The sequence below is a fragment of the Parasteatoda tepidariorum genome, chromosome 6 (genome assembly GCF_043381705.1).
Source record: "Parasteatoda tepidariorum isolate YZ-2023 chromosome 6, CAS_Ptep_4.0, whole genome shotgun sequence".
NCBI classification, from domain to species: domain Eukaryota; kingdom Metazoa; phylum Arthropoda; class Arachnida; order Araneae; family Theridiidae; genus Parasteatoda; species Parasteatoda tepidariorum.
The window spans coordinates 26,081,103-26,103,369 of NC_092209.1; the positions used below are offsets into that span (position 1 = coordinate 26,081,103).

Consider the following 22,267-nt stretch of genomic DNA (forward strand, 5'->3'; position numbering starts at 1 on the left):
ATTATTGCTTTTACTCTAACTAGACCCCTGGATATATATATATATATATATATAAACTGCCAATTATGTATAATTGATTCAGCTCTAAGATTTAACCGTTTGAGTGCTTATATTAAAATTTTGAAACATGTCTTTATTGCTTTATTGAAATTGCAGGCTTGTTTGCTCAATTTGCATTTGTTCGCCTTTGTCAAGTAGCAGGACGGATAGAACATTTTAGAGAAGGACATCACAAAGAATAAATACTTCCAGGGTTACGACGGGATTCGAACCCGTCACCTCCACGCTTCTCATTGCGTTTGACAGGAGATACCTCTCGGACAGGGGGGGCCTCTTTGGAACATGTCCATAGCTGCCAACTTGTACGCCTTTGAGAAATAATTTTTTTAGCATAGCGTTTTGGCATATCATATATTGAAGTTTGAAATTTTAAAAAAAAATTTCAACAATCATGACGAATCAATAATTTAAAAAAAATATACAGATAAGATTTAATTGTTGGCTAGTTTTGCTAATAAATGCAGAACTGCCAACTTTCTACTCTTTTTATAAAAAATTATTCCAGTGGTAGCTAAGTTAATGTTTTAATGTACTATTTTTTATTCATTTAAACTTATTTTTTCCATCCCCCTACACGCTGATGATTCAAAAGTTCAGATACAACGCCACGTTGTTCCAGCTGTGAAGTGGTGAGACTCTTAAAATGTTGGCTAAATTACTGAAAAATCTGAAAACTTTGGTTTTAAAATGCTTACCACTCTATAAAATATTTTACAAAAAGCGTAGTAGTTGGCAAGCCTATAAATGTCTTATAATGTTATAGTATATATAGCCTATAATGTTATAGTTTTATTTTTAGAAAATTCTTCCAAACTTAATTTTTACTATTACTTTGTTAAATCTTTTTCAACGACCCTACAAGTTGGCAGGTAAGCATGTCTCTTTTTCAAGACTGGTAACTCTAATCTTTCATTCTTAATAATTAGAATTAGAAAAACTGAATACTCCTATGTACTGAAATCTATTAATTATAATTAATCCAAAAATTCCTATCCTAATAAAAATAATAATCCCTTACTATTCTAATTCCTATCTACCAAAAATCGATTAATTATTGTTCTAAAATCAATTGCTGCATTTTTTAGAAAAATTAGTAGCTATCTGAAGAAACTTAACATTTAAGTTATATGAAAACCTTCTACCACGTTTTTCATAAAAGTTACTTTTTTTATTAACACGTTGAATGGGAGTTACTGGTGACCGGCATTGAGTTTGTTCGTAGCGCCACGGGGGTCAGTGGTGACCGGCGAAGGCGAGATTATCATAAACACATAATTCGAGTAAATGTTTAATATTTTTATATTATTATCGTTACTAAAATGGTTTGAAGAAATTAATGCAATATAGAACACCCAAAAATAGTTTTATTTTTGATAATTTTCATTAATGGAAATGAAAAGAATCTAGTCCTCCACAACATTTAAGTAATTAAAAGTGTTATACATAAAACATCATATACCATGTTCTAATGACTTATGAAAGGTCGTTTTGTTTTAAAATATTTTGCTTCAGTTCTACCACCACAGGGAAAACTTTTTGTCATAAATATCAAATTGTCATGGGCGACGACTGGAAACGAAAATGTGGGAGAGGAGGTTAAAGAATTAAAAGGAGTAACTTAATCTTACTTGATTATTCAGTTTGCTATTTAACTTAACCGGGAACTGCTTTCGTTATTACATAAATAATTTAGAAAGTAAATTGTGGTGGTAGTTACATTGAATAATTAAAAATAAATGCAATTAAATAAATGTAATTAATAAAATTGAATTGAGTTTCTACCACTTACATATTTAGTTACCAGAGGCATCACTATTAATGCGAGAACTAAATCTTTTAAAATTACAGGATAAAATACTAACCTAACTAATTAACGTGCATGCTAACAACCTGACACTAATTCGTTACTAAAAATTAGATTAACACGTTCACGCCGGGAAAAGTGAAAATACTGGTTGAAGAACTATTTCAATATTGCATAATATTCGGGAGGAGTTCATCTAATCTCAACAATAACAATTCACTGTAAGGAAATTTATCACGGCGAAGAAGCAATTCTATATAAAAATTGCATCCGTTAAAAACAATTGGTAGTTATGGATTTTTATTATTCCCGGAAAAAAAACTAAAAAATGAAATTTATTGTTACCAGTTTTTACTCCGGTGCGCTGCCAAGATGAGACACAATCTAGCGTGACCCACCGGTGTGTCACCCCGGCGTGAACGTGTCAAGCAAACAAAAATTTCATATTTCAGAGTGGAAACTTTTGGTGCCTCATCAGAGTGGACAGCGGACTGCAAAGGTCAAACATTTCTCAGCAGCCTTGAAAAAAAAGGCCATATCACACATAGCGAAAATTCGTTCAATTCAACCATCAACTCAACCTCAACTTCAACTCTGAAGACAACCCCGTCCGAAAACATAGGTGTGCTATACTTATCCGAGTTGGATCAACTGCTGTTCAACTCTTTCAGATCTCTTCGAAAGAGTTGATTCAACTTCACAATTCAACCAATCAGGTGGCAGCAACCGCATGGGATTATGGGATAGCACAAGTCAAAACAATATGGCGGCAAAGTTTATGTGAAAAAGCAGCGAATCTAATTTGTTATATATTAATTCAGGTGAGTTTTTAATTGAGTATTGATTTTAAAGTTATTTTATAAGAAGTATAAATCTGTTTCTATCCATTAAAGAAGTTTATGTTATAAATGTGTTATGTTTTTAACCGTGAATTAAAAGTATGATTTTTTACGCCAAATTCGCCAATCTGAAGTAAATTTTGCAAGTACATAAAAGTAGTTTTGTTTTATATTTTGACATTACTTTAAATGATAAACAAATTTTATGAATTGCATTTAATCTTTTTCGTACGTAACTGTATATTTATTAGTATTCGCCGAATTCAAATATAGTTTTTTTTTTTTAAAATTACTTTGCTCTTTCTATAGTTCCGATAAGATTATACCAGCAATTATTCTAGAGTTGGTACTGAATTCAGTGATTTTGAATATTTTTTTACAAAGGAAAAAATTGCGTTATAAAAAGTAAACTTACTCATACCTAAACAATATGCTGACAGAATTAATTTCTTTGTATTATTTTATTTTTAAACTGTATATTTGTCAGTATTCGCGGAATAAAAATTTGTTTTTTTCCAATTACTTTGCACTTTCTATTGACAAGTGGGCCCACCTTGAAAAAACCCACTTGGGACGCTAAGTGGGTTTTATTAAAAAAAAAGTTTTTATTAAAACTTATTGATTCACATTTAATCTTATGTAATTTATTGTGTAGCATAAGTTTGTCAAATAGATCTGCATGCTTTATATGATTAAGTTTTTAATATTTATAAAGTTGAAGAAACTTGTATCTGTAATTTTGTATTACTATTAAAAACTTAAAGAGGGTTTTTTCAAAAAGTAATATTTAATGAAATTAGATTAGATGGAAATTTAAATAACATAGACTGTAAGGATCAATTTTTCAAATGCAGTTGCATTCTTTATATTATTAATAAGCAGGTTTTGAATAAATTATGAAGGAAGTTGAAAATATTTTTTTACCCGTTAAAGCACCTAACAGGTTTTTTCAATGTAATTTTTTTAATAAAAAAGTATTAACACACGTTTAACTTTAAATATACTAATATGTAGGTACTTTTTATATCTGCTTTTTTCATAATTTAATAGATTAATTTATTTTTTGAAATTAAAGATAAAGTTAAAATTATTTATCTAAAAAAGAAGTCTTCTTCTTAAGGTTAAATATTTGAAAAAATGGGACAAGTAACTGATACTCCTTGTAATTATACATAATTTTAATTTCACTTTCTATTAATCTTATTATAAAAACATGGAAAACCATTAAAAATTTATTTCAGTTTTTACTGATAATAAAAAACTTACTCATACCATAACAATATGCTGACAGAATTAATTGGTTGGTAATTTTTAATGACTGTTCCTTATTGTCTGTTGCCTTAAATACATTTGCTTCACCTTTCTTAATAAATTTTTTTACTTGTATTGCAGCAAAGATGAGTCAAAATTTTGAACAAGCTCCCATTGGGGAAACTTTTAAATGGAGCATCGAAATGGAGAGCACATCTATTGAACTCTTGAAGAAAACATTTGGAATGTAACATCCGCCACCACAGGAAATATCATTCAAGAGCTCATAAAAAATTAATCGAAACTGCTTTTACATTTCTTTTGGAATAAATTGATCATTTTTATCAGTTCTTGTTTTTCCTAATTTTTAAATAGTTTGTGTTTATTCATGTTGAATCTTTAACAAAATAGTGCCGTTTAATAGCTTTCTTTTTTTAAAAATTCAGTTTCAGATAAACTTTTAATTTTCTATAAATAGCACAATTTTTTTCAAACTAGAGTATTTCACTAAACATATATGTATATAATAATACTTATCGAACTCTTAAAAAACTATTTTAATAATTTTTCAAAAACTTAAAAGTCAACATTAAAAAACTTAATTGCATTAATTTGGTGCAAAACATTATCAAACTCCTAAATTTTGTTCTTACTGTTTATTTTTACTTTTATATTAGATTTTGTTTTCTCCGTTGTAAAATATACATAGTAAATGTAAGTTGCAAAAAGCTATATTATGTTATTAAATATATGAAACACTTAAAGATAATTTATTTGAATAATTTAAAATAAGTACTATATGACTAAAGGTAAAGAATAATCTAAAAATATATTTTAAAAATATATAATGTATAAAGCGCTAAATCGCCTAAAAAGAAAGAAATCACTCGTTTATCAATGATCAACTCTTGTCAACCGTATGGCAACCATAGTTCAACTGTTTCAGATGGATGTTGAGCAGAAAGTCGAAGTTGGGGTTGAGTTGATGGTTGAATTGAACGAATTTTCGCTATGTGTGATATGGCCTTAGACATTGTATACAATTACAAAAATCGAGTAATTGGTCATTCAATTTCATTATTAGTAAATATTAAAGATTGATACAAAACACGGATTAAATCAATTTGATCCTATCCAGAACACTCATTTAAAGCCTACTCCTTACAAATAGGTAAAATTATAGTTATATGACACTATATGTACATGATTAATACAAGTATTTAACATTAGTAATTATTGCAAACCTTTATATTTAAACACTTTTCATAGCTTTTAAAACTTTATATTTAACACATATCTCTACAACAATTGTATATGAAACATTTTTCTTACCTTTTATGTAGATAAGGCCTTCAAATTCGTTTTGTATTTAGCAATACATATTATAAAACATGCAGACACATTTTAGGTATGGCAGGTTGCAGTCTACATAACTAAAAACTTGTAAACAAAAATTCACTTTTTATTTTCTTCTTTGTTTTACTTTCCATTTTTCAACAATAGCTGAGATTTTTAATTAGTAACCTTATATTTATACACAATGTATCAAGGATAATTAAAATGAAATAATTGCACAAACTGAACCTTTAGTCCATAGTCACGGAAAAGTTCTAACACTTTAGTACACAAGCTATTTTATTCATAGTTTACAAAAAATCACATACCTTTAAATTTTGTTTATAATTTATTTGGAAATTCCTTCCAAATGAGAAACCATTGTATAAGCTGTAAAAAAATATGGCATGCTACAATAGGAAATAAAAATTCACCCCTTGTAATAACAGTTGCACAGTATGTAAGAGAAGCAGACTGAATTCATAATTAAAAGATTAAATAATAAAAAAACTCCATTCAAATTGTCATGTTTCTTTTAAATTTTTAAATACAGGCACTGAATTTTTATCTATTTTATGTTTTGTCTGTAAGTTTTAAAATATTTACCAGTTATCATTATTGTTCCACAAATAGGGAGGCATTTCATTTGGTAATGTCCTAATGCAAATTGTCAAACCTAGTGAATTGGATAAGCTGATTTCTCCCCTTCAGTTTTCAAAAATTTTCTGCTCATATTTGGTAAATTAAACTATCTTAACACCAATGAATACCTCACTGGCTCATCAATTTTGTAAGTTAATGCAACACTTATCATGCACCATAATTAAAACATCTAGATATCTAAAACCTACAGATTGAATGAATTATTTATATTAGCTACTAAAAAAGCATATATAGTGTACAAGTTAATTATATGTCATATTGTGAAATGGAATTCCATGCACAATTTAATAATACAGTAAATAATATATATTCTTCATATGATGTAAACAAAAATTATATACATATAAGGTAATATACTCACCATTATACTTACAAACCATATTAAATTCCAAAAAGAATTCCCCATTGAGAAAGATGTTTATGGAAATCAAAAGATGCGGCTTAGAAGGGGCAATAGAAGGAAAGACTTGATATCAAAATAATAAACAAGTTCCCTCACTAAAGCTCCACTGAGCCATCGTGCATCTAGATCATCACTTCTCCACAGTTAGAGGTAATGCTTGCACAACCACTGCTTAGGAAGTCATGCAGATTCAGCATATTTTCAAAAGTTAACTGCAACTGTAAGACTTGGTTCTGTTTAGTGTGAATGAAGATATCCCAATGAAGATATGAAATTAATAAAATAAAATAAAAAAATATGGAACACCAAAAGGTATAGTACTTAAATGCATTCTGTTATTGATTGAAAGTATAATTAATTTTAAATTAACTCAATTGAGAATAAGAAACTTAATACATCAATTAGTAAAAACTACACCAATTACAAAACTTAACATTTAATAGATTTTTTTATGGTGCTCATTTTCATTAACTAAGTTTACTATAATGCTATTAAAAAAGTCTACAGTTAATCTTAAAGAAAAGCCATTATCAATGTCATTAAATGTACAGGCATTTAGGAACTCAGCGCCAGGTAAAAAATATATCAAATCCAACCAAAACTCTGACTATCATTTACCTTTCATTATATTTTCTATTTACAATGAAATTTATTCACAATCTGGATTATAAATTAATCATGACTATAACTTTTTGTACACAAAAGAAGTCAACAGTCTCTCTACATAAAGTATTCTGGATTATAATTTTCTATATACATAAAAATTTGACAAGTCTAGATAATTATTCTTGATTATAATCTTCTATATACATAAATATTTGACTAGTCTGTACAAAAGAATTAAACGTATTATATAAAATATTCTAGATTATAGTTTTTTATATACAAAAGAATAAACTCATCAGAAGAATAGAATCTCATTTAAAAGAAAATCTTTAAATAAATAGGTATTTGACATATGTGTATCAACTATGTATACACAGAGAACCTCTATATTATAAAAAAAAAACTTTTGGCCAAATGAGTCTAACGTAAAACAATTTATAATTATTCCTAATTATGAAAAATCTTAATTTAAAATCGAACCTGCTTTTGTACAAGTTTATTTGCTGGTTGTTTTTCACACTGTGTAAAGTTAACTAAACTATTATCTGACATCAATGAATATTTTGTTTCTAATTCGCTAAATGTATTATGAATCATATCTAGCTCTGAATCAGTTTGGGCATTGACAATTAAATCTTTTATATCATTAAGATTTTCTAAGAGCATTTTCCTCATATTTTCAGTGGTTAATGCACGACCAATTCAGCAGATATAGCAATATGTTCGTCTGACTTGCTAGGAGGAATAACTGGCTCAACGGAATTCAAAGAAGTAACAGAAAAATGTGAAATGACAAAATGTTTGCACATATTGAACCTGATATCGACACAACTACATTTTAACTGATGCACACAAATGTTACATGCATCACATCTTAACTGGCAATTACACCTAATATCAACTTTATTAACATCATACGTCACAATTAAATTACCATGAGGTTTCGAAACCACCCAACTTCATGCTTTATCCAATTCTAAAACAGAATACTTGTCGTTCATAACTTTTATTTTGTCATGCCTACTTCTAATACCGTAAGTTTATGCCTCTCAAGAGAAATCAACCTTCCAAAAAGTTTAGCCCTGATAGCACTCAACACCATAGAAAGTGACCCCTTAATAACACACCTTCTTCATACTTTAACAACCTATGCCACCTTTTCATATTAACATTAATCCTACAATCAACTCTATAACAATAAGCCCATTGCTTTGTCCTACACACGTACTCCTCATTGAAATAATTTAAAAAACTTTTCGCATCTGCATTAGAGCTATACTTCTCAAAGAATGATCAAATGTCACAACATCAGTCTCTTCTTGAAGCTCAAATAAAACAGATTTAATGGCGGATCTTAAATCAGCTACCCTAACCTTAGAATTCTTTTTCCAAGCCCTTTTAACATACCAGCTACATAATAAATGAAACTCACATTCTCCAAAAACATGCATTATAATAGGCTGGTGCATCATCTGACATAAAAACGGATTTGACACCCGCTTACTTATCGCATCAAAAAAATATTTCACTACGTCAGCTGTTTCTCTAGAAGAGTAAAATACAGCAGCTGGAAATCCTTCACGATTAGTATCATTAACCATTAATGTGGTGAATTTCAGCTGATACTGATCAGACAAATCAAATATTGCGTTAAATGCAAAGGAAAACCAAGTAAAAGTATTTTAGATTACTGACAATAATAACATTCAAGCTAAATGTTCATTTTCGCCATCAATCAAAGTAACTCCCAGAAATCAAAGTAACTTGCATTTTAAATATCAGAGTAAAATCATGTTTATAAAAGTTTTTAACGTAACCTATAATATATTATTTAAAATTTAGACAAAACAAATGTTAAGTTAAATGCAAAGGAAAACCACGAAAAAGTATTTTAGATTACTGACAATAATACTATTCAAGCTAAATGCTCAAAATCGCGATGAATTATCTTTTTAACCATTAGTTTTTTTATTACTTTGACAGACAATTTGTCATCTTAGTGCATGTTGTGAAATGCTTTTCTTATATTTGTAACTTTCAACACGTCCCCGAAATCAAAGTAACTTGTAATTTAAATATCAGAGCAAAATCATGTTTATAAAAGCTTTTGTAATAACCTATATATTATTTAAAATTAAATTAAATTTCAGACAAATCAAATATTGCGTTAAATGCAAAGGAAAACCACGAAAAAGTATTTTAGATTATTGGCAATAATAACATTCAAACTAAATGTTCATTATCGCGATGAATTATCTTTTTAAGCATTAGTTTTTTTATTAAACTTTACAGACAATTTGTCATCTTGGTGGATGTTGTGAAATACTTTTCTTATATTTTTAACTTTCAACACGACCCAGAAATCAAAGTATGTTGCAATTTAAATATCGGAGCAAAATCATGTTTATAAAAGCTTTTGTAATAACCTATATATTATTGAAAAATAAATTAAAATTCAGACAAATCAAATGTTGCGTTAAATGCAAGGGAAAACCACGAAAAAGTATTTTAGATTACTCACAATAATAGCATTCAAGCTAAATGTTCATTATCGCGATGAATTATCTTTTTAACCATTAGTTTTTTTTTTAACCTCGTCAGACAATTTGTCATCTTAGTGGATGTTGTAAAATACTTTTCTTATATTTTTAACTTTCAACACGACCCAGAAATCAAAGTATGTTGCAATTTAAATATTACAGCAAAATCATGTTTATAAAAGCTTTTGTAAAAACCTATATATTATTGAAAATTAAATTAAAATTCAGACAAATCAAATATTGCGTTAAATGGAAAGGAAAACCACGAAAATTATTTTAGATCACTGACAATAATAGCATTCAAGCTAAATGTTCATTATCGCGATGAATTATCTTTTTAACCATTAGTTTTTTTATTACCTTGACAGACAATTTGTCATATTAGTGCATGTTGTGAAATACTTTTCTTACATATTTAACTTTCAACACGACCCAGAAATCAAAGTAATTTGCAATTTAAAAATCAGAGCAAAATCATGTTTATGAAAGCTTTTGTAATAACCTATATATTATTTAAAATTCAGACAAATCAAATGTTGCGTTAAATGCAAGGGAAAACCACGAAAAAGTATTTTTTTAGATCAGTGACAATAAAAGCATTCTAGCTAAATGTTCATTATCGCGATGAATTATCTATTTAACCATTAGTTTTTTTTAAAACCTCGACAGACAATTTGTCATCTTAGTGGATGTAGTGAAATACTTTTCTTATATTTTTATTTTTCAACACGACCCAGAAATCAAAGTAACTTGCAATTTAAATATCAGAGTAAAATCATGTTTATAAAAGCTTTTGTAATAACCTATAATATATTATTTAAAATTTAGACAAAACAATTGTTGCGTTAAATGCAATGGAAAACCACGAAAAAGTCTTTTAGATTTTCGAACAATAATAGCATTACAGCTAAATGTAATGCTATTATTGTTCATCAGATATCAAAGTACCTTGTAATTGAAATAGAGGAGTAAAATCATATTTTGAAAGACTTTTTGAATGAAAATAATTAGAATTTCCATTACACACAAATGAAAACCAAGAAAACGCTTTACTAGCAAACTACTCGAGCACTAACAGGCAATAACGAGACTATATCTCAGCAATTACTATCATTTTCCAATTTTTTGCGCTTTTTATAAATTAATGTTTTGACTAGCTTGGAATTTTTACTAAAATGTTCTTTCTTCTACTTATTTATTTTTTGTACGTACATAAATTGTGTTTCATTTTATTTCAAATATTTGAATTTCAGAATGATGTAAAGAATTAAATTTTAAGAACGTATAAGTTTTCTTTTCTTAATTTCAAAATTTCCTAATTATAAATCTTTAAAAAAAAAAAATGTGTCAGAAAATTTGCGAATTTCAGATTTTTCTGGTAAAGAGACTGAATGTTATCAATTATTATTAATCATTACAACTTATAAAAATCAATCAAAAAAAGAACAAATTATGTTCAGCTGCAATAAGGAAACATTGGTTGAGGGCGCGGATGTAGAGTAAAAACTATTCCTAGACCAGTGATGTCAAAGTTCGCCGTGACGTCCGTTTGGTCGAGTGATTATCTTTCTGCGGAAAGCAGAGTGTTTGTAGGACTTACTAATACTCAACTCAAGTTCATTTTATTTCGCTACTAGCTTTATAGATTTTGTTTTATTCTGCTCTTTTTTTTTATATTTTATTTGCTGTTTTTACGTGTTATTTTTACTTTTTGTGTTTAATTTTATTTGTCGTAATTTTTGTAAAAAATTTTTTGAGTGCTCCTCACACTATTATTTTGCTTTGGCTATATTGATACAATATTAGAAAGCACTTTTTTTGCGGATATAATCGTGTGGGCTGATAAAAAGATTATATCTTTTATTTTCCGGATTTTTTACAGAAACTATCCTTTTTTTTAAATTAATTCTTTTTCTTTCCCCAGTTGTTTGTTATTTTTATTACTATTATTTTTCTTTTTCCCCTTTTTTTCATTTGCTTGTAATTTACCTTTGTTTTATCTTCATTTTGAACTTATCTTATGAGTTCTATTTACTTGCAGCTTGTGCGCAATAAATTAAACTTATTGTAGGGTGAAATAAGCTTTTGTAAATAATACCGTCAGCGTATATTCTAGAAATGCTTACACCGGTTGAGATAAAAAAAATTAGATATTGAAAATTTTATGGGAAGTTTTGAAGCTAGTTATTATTGGAGACATTGTTTGGGACATAACAAAAACATGAAATTTTGAAGTTCAATTAAATTTTTTAACTATCAGTCGATGCTAGAGCAAAGTCATTTTAAAATGCTAACAGCAATGCTATTTATTAATATTTTTTTTAAAAAAAAGTTCTTTTAGAATTAAAGTATTAGTGAATTGTCATATTTCGTGAGAATCACCCACATATACATATCTCACCATGTGCCTTTTTTTTCTATTCTAAATCGCTCTAAAAAAATTAACTACACATTTTGTGTATTTACAGACAATTTGTTTTAATTTTGCATTAAAAGAGGGGAAAAAAGCGCAATCCTAAGAGATATTACATTAGCTTCCTGAAGCAGGAGGAGCAATACAATTCCATTAGTCTGATTGGTAACACATGTCTGTCTTGCTTTTGACTGAGGAAGAATAAAGTTTGGATAAAACGAAAGCGCGGCAAAAAAAAAAAAAAAAGTGGGGAAAGGGAGAAACTGTGGGGAAGCTATTCTTCATTTTAGTCGCTAATTGGCTAAAAAAAAGTCACCGGTTTTACGCAACTCATTGTAAATTAGTTGTTTTTACTTATATTTCTGCTAAAATAGTCGCCCTAGTTGATATTGCTTTAAAATAGACGATTTAGTTGCCAATGGCAGCCTTATATTCATAACAACAACAACAACAAAGTTCAATATCCAGAGTATTGTTACATACAGAAATTTTTTTTATTAGAATGTCATATTACAGCTCAAGAGAAATAACAAAGTTGATTAAGAAATTAATTAATCCCTATACGATTTAGTGTTTGAGAACACTTAATCCACCACACATGTGATTCAGGCATTGTAGATGCGCCATCCTCTTCGAGGTCATCGTGTTCCTCGTAATCGCTGATGTTACCATCCTCATCTTCCTCATGTTCCATTTCAGCCCAAAATTCAGCATTTTTACACATAATATCAATATCCCTATCTAATTCCTCGATGCACAAATCTATCCTGTTCATATCAAAAAGTTTTAATGGAGTTTCATCAACAGGAAATGACTCAAAAAAATCTCTGAGATACTGAAGGGAGGATCTTCGTAACAACAAAAAACTTTTTATCTTACAGGGCGTTAGAATACCACTGATTCTATGTAAATGATTTTCAATAGGTGTAATAGCCTCTACCATCAAAAATCCAATTTTTTTCTTCTCTTCGTTGAAGAAATGCAATTGGTATTTATGTCGTAATGCTCTTAGAAGGTCTGCTGTACAGCTCTTTGCAATATGCAATAAAGTAAAAGCAACTTCTTCTAAAGCTTTAAAGTCTCTGTCACGCAAATTATAACCGTAAAAATTATTAAGACTAGAACCATACAAATTAATAAGACGTTCGAATTCTTGTATGAAATGCATTAAATATTCTTCTGAATTCTGTTTTCCACAGTCAAAATGATCAATATCCAAAAGAGATCGAGATATAAACTCACTCACTTCTCTTAAGTCATGACTTCTATTCTTTAGGGACATCAAGATAAATTTATTTATGTTATATTCAGGTTCTTCAGTATGAATTATGTCTTTCAGACGATTCATAATTAAATCACTTTTTAAAGATTTTGTATTCGTATCGGTAACCGAATTAAGTATTTCAGTCGGAATTATGTCTTTTAGACGATGCATAATTAAAACATTGCTAAGAGTATACTTATTCGATTTAAGTTTATTTATAGAGTTAAGCAATGCACAAAACTCCCAGGCATTATTACTACTCTTAGTGTCTTTCAAGTGCTGCAGTAGTCTCTCTTTTCTTGACATATAATAAAAAGGCACCTAAAAAGAAACAAAATATAGTCTAAAAATAACGACAGTCAAAATTACAGATTTTCTTCGTTGGAGTGGTGTTTTGAAATTTTGTAAAAAATATTTAAGTTAAGAACTGAAAAACTTATTTCGAGGAAATAAATAATTTTGTCGCAATTTGAGCATGTCAAAAATTAATTTCTCAAGATTTTATGGCTATAAAAAATGTGATTTTAAAAGAAAGAGAAATAGAAATTTGAAAAAATACTTCGAATGATTAAATACGAAAAATAATAAGAAAAAGAAACAAAACGTAGTACACACATTCCTACATAATTGAAAAGAGGAGGAGAGGGAAGGGTAAAAACATGGAACCGGTTCTCTCTCCAGATGGCGTAATCGAGCGTTACTATCGCGAATACTTACAAAGGCTTTGACACCTTATAAGCATTAGGAATGTGAAAAAATTTTATGTATTGAAGATAAGAAATTGGTGTTCAGGTAATGTAGGGGCATTATAGGGGGTGTTTAGTTTTAAATATAATCAATCATCAATGCCTTTACACATTCACCCTCAAATGTATGAGGATTTTCCTGCTGTAGATGGAACTTGATATTGCACATGTCCAGTGGGAGTGATATTGCGCATGTCCATAGCCATTCGTCATGAGTATTTAAGTAGTTAAAGAAAAAGGTGCCAAGTTTAATTAGGCAAGTATTAGAACCACATGTGACTGTTCTGAAATTTATAGTAATTTTATGAAATTTAGGACTGATATTTAAGTAAAGAAATTTTATATTGCTAGTTTTAATTTTTAATCTCTTATATAAAGCTAAAAAAATTTTAATGACAATATTATTATTTAAATTACGAAGTTTAAAACTTTTACTTTTTTTTAACTCCGTATTTAGAAGTTCAACATAGAATTTTTGACAGAAGATTGCATAATTATTGTTAGCTCTGTCTATGGGGGTAATTACAAAATTATTTTGTAGTTGCTTAATTGATATATTTATATATATATATTCTGTGTCCTATATATATGTTTCTGCGATAAACTTCCCTAGCACTAATAATTAGCTTTAAGCTACTTTTAATTGTAACAATTACTAATTTTAAGCAACAGAAACGTTATGTTTACAGAAGAAAGTATAGAATAAAAATGCATAAAAATTTTTAATTGTAAAAGTCATATTTTTTTTAGTTCTAATATTATACGTGATAATCTCGCATTTTATAGGAGGAAAAATGCACTAATTATTTCCTTTTTCGAATTTTGTAAGTCATTACACAAATTACAATTCGTAAATAGATTAAACTATAATAAATTAAAATTCGCTCATAAATTAAAATTCGTTAACTCTGTGCAGTAACCCCCCAAAATAAAGATTACGAATCACACAAATAGGACTCTTTAAAAAAGAGATACTCAAATAAGTGTATGCAAAATATAGAGTTCTTAANAAAAAAAAAAAAAAAAAAAAAAAAGAAAGAACATTATTTTTAGCATAAACTATCTGTTAAACTTTCCGATTTCTAAAATTTTTATTTTAGATTATTATTTTGAAATTTTCTAGCAGAAGCCACTCTCTACAGATATTTTTTTTTTTTTTTTACAAATCTCAAATGAGAATAGAAAAATCATGATTATTTTTTCCTCTTTGATTCACCAAAAAACATCTTTGAAAAAAAATTCTGCAGAAAAAAAATTTTTTTTCAACAAATTATGCAGAAAAGAAAACTAAAATTTCTCCTTTCCCAAATGAAAAATCTTTCCGCAAAAACTCTGTATAACGTTCTGCGACAATGTAGCCATAATTCGTAATTCTGCCACGGGGTATATATATATATTTATATATATATATTCAATTGTTGTTTTCAATTTGATAAAAAAACCTTTTTAATAATCAAAATAAGCGTAATTAAAAATAATAGATTCAAAATCCGAACAACCAATTCTTTTTAATCGATCCATATTAGTCCGGGGCACCCATTTCTCCAAGACTGGTGGGGAAATTCCGTACCTGCACTACCCAATTAAAATTTCGCTTTAAGACAACAAAAATGCATTGATAAAACCACATACCGACACATTTCTTTTTATTAAAATAAATTTTTTTTTTTACTAATTTACGAAGCTATGAAAATTTATCATAATTTATTTGTCAATTTGAACTTTATTTTCAAATGACAAACTACAGTACAGAAAAACAATTATATGACATTTAACTGATCTCCTACATAAAGAGATTTTAAAAGTTGCCTCATCCCACCCCTTAAAAAAATTTAAATATATATATATATTTTCTGGGTCATTCCATGTCAAATCATACAGGATTTTACAAAAATGGCACCCACCATCTCAGATTTTGATGAAAATTTGTACACTTATAGAATTTTTTTTGCTGATTTCAAAAATATCAATTATATTTAAATCAGTGAAGGGGTTTAAAAGTTATAAGCATTTGTATTTTTGCCAAAATGGCACATTTGCTGCCATTTTGATTCATACATCAAAGGCTATTAATGATTGTTACCTTATATTTGTCATAGAGCAATAATTTTTTTTTAATTTCGTTCAGAATAAAGTAATCTGCCATTTAAACACTTTTTTTGCAAATAAGTATCTTACCTACTTAAGTAAATGGGTCTGTTTTGCAGCTTTTTGATCAATGGAGTTGAGTAACTTCAGGAGATTATTTCTGGCAACTCGCCCCCTTCAATTTCCAAAATATTTCATTCAAAGATAGTTGAAAGTGCAAACTAACATCTGATATAAAAATTTTGATGGGCGGTTCACTCACTTTTTAAAAAAATATATTTTTCTTATGAATCATTATGCGTTAAAAGTACTGGTAGTTTGATGATTTATAGTCCTTAATTATAACTAGAGTATAATAAAATTATATAAAAAAATGTGAATGGTAGAAAAATGTGTAAAATAAAGCAATCATTTATTAAATGATTTTTTTTTCTTTCTTTGAGCCCTCAAAAAAGAAACGAAAGGACAAAATTTTGGAATGAACAAAATTTCACCTTTTTTGCAAATAAATTTATCCAGAATCATATAGCTTTGGTAAATGAGAGGGATCAGAATCTAAAAAAATATAAATAAAAGTTTCTCTGAAAGAGTAGAGGGCGATACCAAATAATAAAAAGCACCCATTCAAAATTTTTTTTAATTGAACTAACTTTGATCCTTATGGAAGGAGAAAATCATTGTACACTTTAATTTAATTCAAACATTTTGTTTGATTCTAAAATGTAATTGAAGACCAAATTATGAATACTTGAAGTTAATTTTATCCCTTTATTTGTCACAATGATTGTTATGGTAATGAGATACTCCTAAAAAATTTCATTTGAAACACTGATAAAGTTAAACTATTTATTATAATTATATTGAAATGAAATGATTTTATATCACTAACTATAAGATAATTTGCATGCTCTTATTTCATCACTAATACCTGCAGGCCCTTTTTATTCTCAAAAACTTTTATTAATATTATAAACATCCAATTTTTTTAAAAAAAACTTCTGAATAGAAAAAAAAAAAAAAAATACTGAAAACTATTGACACATTCCATCCCTACCTTCCCCCCAAAAAATTTGACTAATCAGAACGTATCATCTGCCAGAACATTTCTGTTTGTTTCAATCAGAATTGAGTGTCATGTAAAATTTATTTTCTTTCAAATCAGTAAAATTGTATTTCTTACATTTATTTAGAATAGAACAGAAATAAATAAGTTTTCAAATGTATCAATTTGATATTTAAAAAAGAGTTTTATTATGAAAACTCAAGTATTATATACATACCTGCCAACTTTTAATCCTTTCGAGGATGATTTTCCCCAGTGGTAGTAAAATGGAATTTAAATTACAATTTTAGGCAGAAACTTACGCTGTATTTTTAACAAGCTTATGCGGACTTACAAAACAGTATTACATATTAATATATAGGATTAATTTTTTTTAAAATAGTAGTGGATCAAAAAGATTATGAATTAAGTTTATAAATGCAAGGAAAATATAGAAAGCATACATTTTACTACCACTTTAAATACAGAAATAAAATTTTACGCCAAATGCGTAAAAGTTGGCTGGTATGTAACTTTGAAAGATTTTAAGTGCAGTTTAAACTCATAGAAGATTTTAGAACTTTCTTCAGAGAATATAGAACTTATTTCATTTAGGAGCAATTTAGATTTTAAAGAAAGTTCAACTATATGCCTCATACATAAGGAGTATGTATTGTATCAGTATGAAATATATAGGGTGACCCGGGGAAATTCACGATCACTCTGTTTCTGGGGTAAATAATGATCACCTAAGTTTTATTTTAAATTTTTTTTTTTTAAATTTGAGACATAGACAAGAATGCTTGTACATTTTACTAAAGTATAACTACATTTACTTAATTATAGTTTTTTGTTTAATCTAACAAAATAAGTTTCTTTTAAACTGCTTTCTGTATTTTCCATTTTAAAGATGGGTTTCAAAATGTGCACATTTCTGCAAAGATCCCCTCCTTCTCTTAATAATAAATATTTTGAGTTACTTTCTTTTTCTTTGATATAAAAATAGTGTAAGCTTTTGTTTAATTGTTTCACATCTACTGTAAGCATTATAATTAATTACAGGAAACTATATCAAATGTTGCCCCCATGGGGTAGCTATTGATCACTGGGGTAATTCCTAATCATTGTCTTTTCTTTTTATGAATAGTATTAAAAATAGCTAATTGTCTTTTCTTAAATGGCAGTTCATATTTATTAAGTGGAACAACCATTAAAATATATTTCAAAGGCAATCACAAAATTTGTTTTCAACTGTATACAAGACAAATGTGTTCTGATTTGCCTTACCTTGCTTCTATCTTAATTTTATGTGTGTACATTGTTAGAATAATTTTTAAGTTTATAAATTTGCCTAATATGAATATGGTGAGAAATTATAAGACTAAAAAAGATACTAAGCTTCTAGAAAGCAAAATTAGAGAATTTCTTTTAATGATTGAAAATGAAATTTCAGTGTGAGAGCTGCTGTCAGAGCTGTTGACATACCTTACTTAACTTTACACTCTCACTTAATGAAGTTAAAAAATTCAGCAAAAGTAACTTATGTGGGAACTCTTTCTTATAATCCAACAGAACATGAGAATGAGTTGGCTGCTTGCCTAAAATCATGGGTGAAAGCCCTTATATAGCAAGACGGAAAAGAGAAAAACCTAGTACGTAAAACATTTCATTCCAGCATTTTTTTCGAAAAAAAAAAAAAAATGAAATATCTATAACTATCAAGATTTCTTTTATAATTCTGGCATATATATAAAACTGCTTCTTTTCCAAAATANGTACGTAAAACATTTCATTCCAGCATTTTTTTCGAAAAAAAAAAAATGAAATGTATATATAACTATCAAGATTTCTTTTATAATTCTGGCATATATATAAAACTGCTTCTTTTCCAAAATATAGTAGATATTGTTGAAACATTTAAAAAAAGAATAAGTAAACTCCTCCCCAAAATTAGCTATAACTGAAATGGTTTTACTACCAGCCTTTCCTCTTTTCCGTCTCGCTTTCACCCCTGCCAAAAATGTATGGCACGATGCAAAGATTTTTGGAAAATTTAAAGTGTTAATCTAAGTCTCCCTTCTTTGCTTTTAAATAAATCGTTTTATTAGCTGCTTAAACATCTCTTTGGTTTATTTGTTTGATCTTGATGTCTTATTTGTTAATTACCATTGTATAATTATTTTTAAACAACCCCTTTACTATAAAAACTGGTGATCAGTAATTTTCCCCAGAAGTGATCAGGAATTACCCCAGAAATGATCAATTCCTGATCACTAAAAATTTAAAATCTTTTAAATTCTAATTAGATTTTCAAACAAAAGAAGGTAGCATAGGACTCATCTCATATAGTCTCAAACTTCCAGTAAATATTGAAATTCTATCTTGAATAGTTTTTTCACAAAATAGATGTTTGCATTTTTTGATCAGGAATTATCCCAGGTCACCCTATATAAGTGAAAACTATTGACACANGGGGGGGGGGGTATGCTCAAAGGAAGAAGAAAAAATAATTTAATAAATGATTACTTTATTTTACATATTTTTCTATCATCCACGTTTTTTTATATAATTTTATTATACCCTAGTTACATAAGGACTATAAATTATCTAACTGCCAGTACTTTTAATGCATAATAATTTCCAAGAAAAATATTTTTTTTTAAAAAGTGAGTGAATCGCCCATAAAATTTTTTATATCCAATGTTAGTTTGCACTTTCAACCATGGGTGAAAGCCTTTATATAGCAAGACGGAAAAGAGAAAAACCTGGTACGTAAAACATTTCATTCCAGCATTTTTTTCGAAAAAAAATGAAATATCTGTAACAATCAAGATTTCTTTTATAATTCTGGCATATATATAAAACTGCTTCTTTTCCAAGATAAAGCAGATATTGTTGAAAAATTTAAAAAAGAATAAGTAAACTCCTCCCCAAAACTAGCTATAACTGAAATGGTTTTACTACCAGCCTTTCCTCTTTTCCGTCTCGCTTTCACCCCTGTTTTCAACTATCTTTGAATAAAATATTTTTGAAATTGAAGGGGGCGAGTTGCCAGAAATAATCTCCTGAAGTTACTCAACTCCGTTGATCAAAAAACTGCAAAACAGACCCATTTACTAAATAAGTAAGATACTTATTTGCAAAAAAAAGTGTTTGTATGACAGATTACTTTATTTTGAAAAAAAAATATATATTGTTCTATGACAAATATAAGGTCAGTTACAATCATTAATACCCTTTGATGTATGAATCAAAATGGCGGCAAATGAGCCATTTTGGCAAAAATATAAATTCTTATAACTTTTAAACCCATTAACCGATTTAAATATAATTGATATTTTTGAAATCAGCACAAAAAACTCTATAAGTGTACAAATTTTTATCAAAATCTGCGACGGTGGGTGCCATGGCTGGATGAACTGACATGGAATGACCAGTAAATATTGAAACATAATTACTGGTAACTGTCAATCAATTGCTGTGTAACATAATTACTGGTTATACACTTATATTTATAATTGAAAACATTAAGATGTGAATTGAATATTCAACAATTTTTTTCTAAAAATGACTTGCCTCTCTTCTTAATCCCCATAAGAACCCATTAGTGTTAGAGGATAAGATAATACTGAAAAGAATCGCGTCACAAAACAGTTTTTTCAATGTTAAAAGATATAAAATTGCTCAAATGAGTCAAACAACCAGCTTAAAGAATCATTTAAATACTGCCATGTTAAAGTATAAAAAATCGACACAAAAATTAACTCTTTGAGTCAATATTAAAGTTAAGAGATAGGATACAGCTCAAAAGAATCGATTCATTTGGCTTAATGATTCAATTAATGCTAAGAGAAGCAAACAGTACATTGAATCATTGATTCGATTCTCAACTCCCCCCCCCCCTCTATTTCAGTTTGTTTTCATCCAATCAGAGGTTCGCATTGATATTTCAATTTATTATCCCATTAGCGCAACAATTTCATTTTCTGTAGCTTTCGCTTCTTGGTTTTGAATAAACGATAACATGGAACTCCGCTTTGCTTTATTTTTACAGAAGTTTAAAAATTGATAACAGATTTTAGTGGAGAAAAATACACTCTTTAATACTAAAAAGTAATATACCTGTGCTTTACAGCTTTAATTTCTTTTTATTTAAAAGGAAGAACCGAAACTGTAGAAGAAAGCTTTTCAGTTGTCGTTGCCATCTTTAAAATAACTGTATATCAAGAGAGTTAATTTTGCAAATGGAAAAAAAAAGGTAATGCAATAGTAATTGTACTTCCCTTAATACAAATTTATTGTTTCGTCTCGGACTATAAATTCAATATTTTACTTTTGATAAAATAATGTTGAAAGATATAATTTTCATTGATTAAAACTCAATTAAATTGTAAATTATCCTCAAGATAAATGATTAATTCAATAGTACTTTTTCGATAATTGTTTATCAACCAAACCTTTTATTTAATGACAACTAATGGTTAGCTTAATAGAAAAAATTGCTGTAATAATTATTTTACAATCTGGAACTAAGTTGCAAAACTGATTATAACTATGTGGTACAATGTTTTCGCTGGCAGGCTTAAGGGCCACCTACTCTGTGTGAATTATTTGGTTTACTAAAGCCAGCAAATCAAATGTCTTAAGATTTGTCTAGGGGGACAAGCCAATTATTAATTTTATATTAGTATTAGTTTTGTTAGATAAAGTGTAGTTCGTTCACCAGGAGTTGACACTTGTTGCTCCATCATCCCCTCGGACGAAGAGTTCATTTCACAGCGGGAGTAAGAGGGAAAAACATACCCGTGCTTAAAATTGAGACAACCGTTAATGCACGCCAAACACTAACAGTGAATTCTTTTTAAGTCACTTACTTCGCTTTATCATCTGCTATTATACCTTTCGTCTATCTTATTAAATATATTTTAAATTTAAAAACGGCTGTGTGCCCAGCAAAATGTTTTAAAAAGGACAAACTATTCTCTCAAAAGAGATCATCAGATTTATGAAATGTTTAAAAAAATGTACATAAGGATTGCGAAATAAATATTTTGTCATACGATCGCCAAATTAACAACTTTTTTCAGGATTGTTCACATCCTTCTCTCAAAAATAGCAAAATAGTATCGTCGCGTACCACGTAATGAAGGCCAACTCCTGGTGAACAAAGACTAAAATGCTGTATAGAGAGGCAAAATATGTACCGAGGGGCA

At 28.3% G+C, this 22,267-nt stretch overlaps 2 protein-coding genes and 1 long non-coding RNA gene across 3 annotated transcripts in view; 1 reads left to right on the forward strand and 2 right to left on the reverse strand.

Annotated features, from left to right (window-relative positions):
• Positions 1-22,267, reverse strand: part of LOC107440434 (dorsalin-1) — an 87,426-nt gene that overhangs the window by 12,316 nt on the left and 52,843 nt on the right. The gene's annotated exons all lie outside the window — the stretch shown is intronic.
• Positions 2,530-4,304, forward strand: LOC122272533 (uncharacterized). Its single transcript, XR_006227108.2, has 2 exons — positions 2,530-2,685; positions 4,096-4,304. It is a non-coding gene; the product is annotated as an uncharacterized lncRNA (long non-coding RNA).
• On the reverse strand, positions 12,385-22,260 carry LOC139425888 (uncharacterized). The gene is made up of 2 exons (XM_071182115.1): positions 22,192-22,260; positions 12,385-13,499 (listed from the first exon to the last, which is right to left on the reverse strand). Exon 2 carries the CDS (start codon positions 13,482-13,484, stop codon positions 12,462-12,464), a length of 1,023 nt encoding a protein of 340 aa, XP_071038216.1. The 5' UTR covers positions 13,485-13,499; positions 22,192-22,260; the 3' UTR covers positions 12,385-12,461.

Bases quoted from the DNA above. Each gene is read 5' to 3' on its own strand.
- LOC139425888 (XM_071182115.1), bottom strand. From the start codon at position 13,484: ATGTCAAGAAAAGAGAGACTACTGCAGCACTTGAAAGACACTAAGAGT.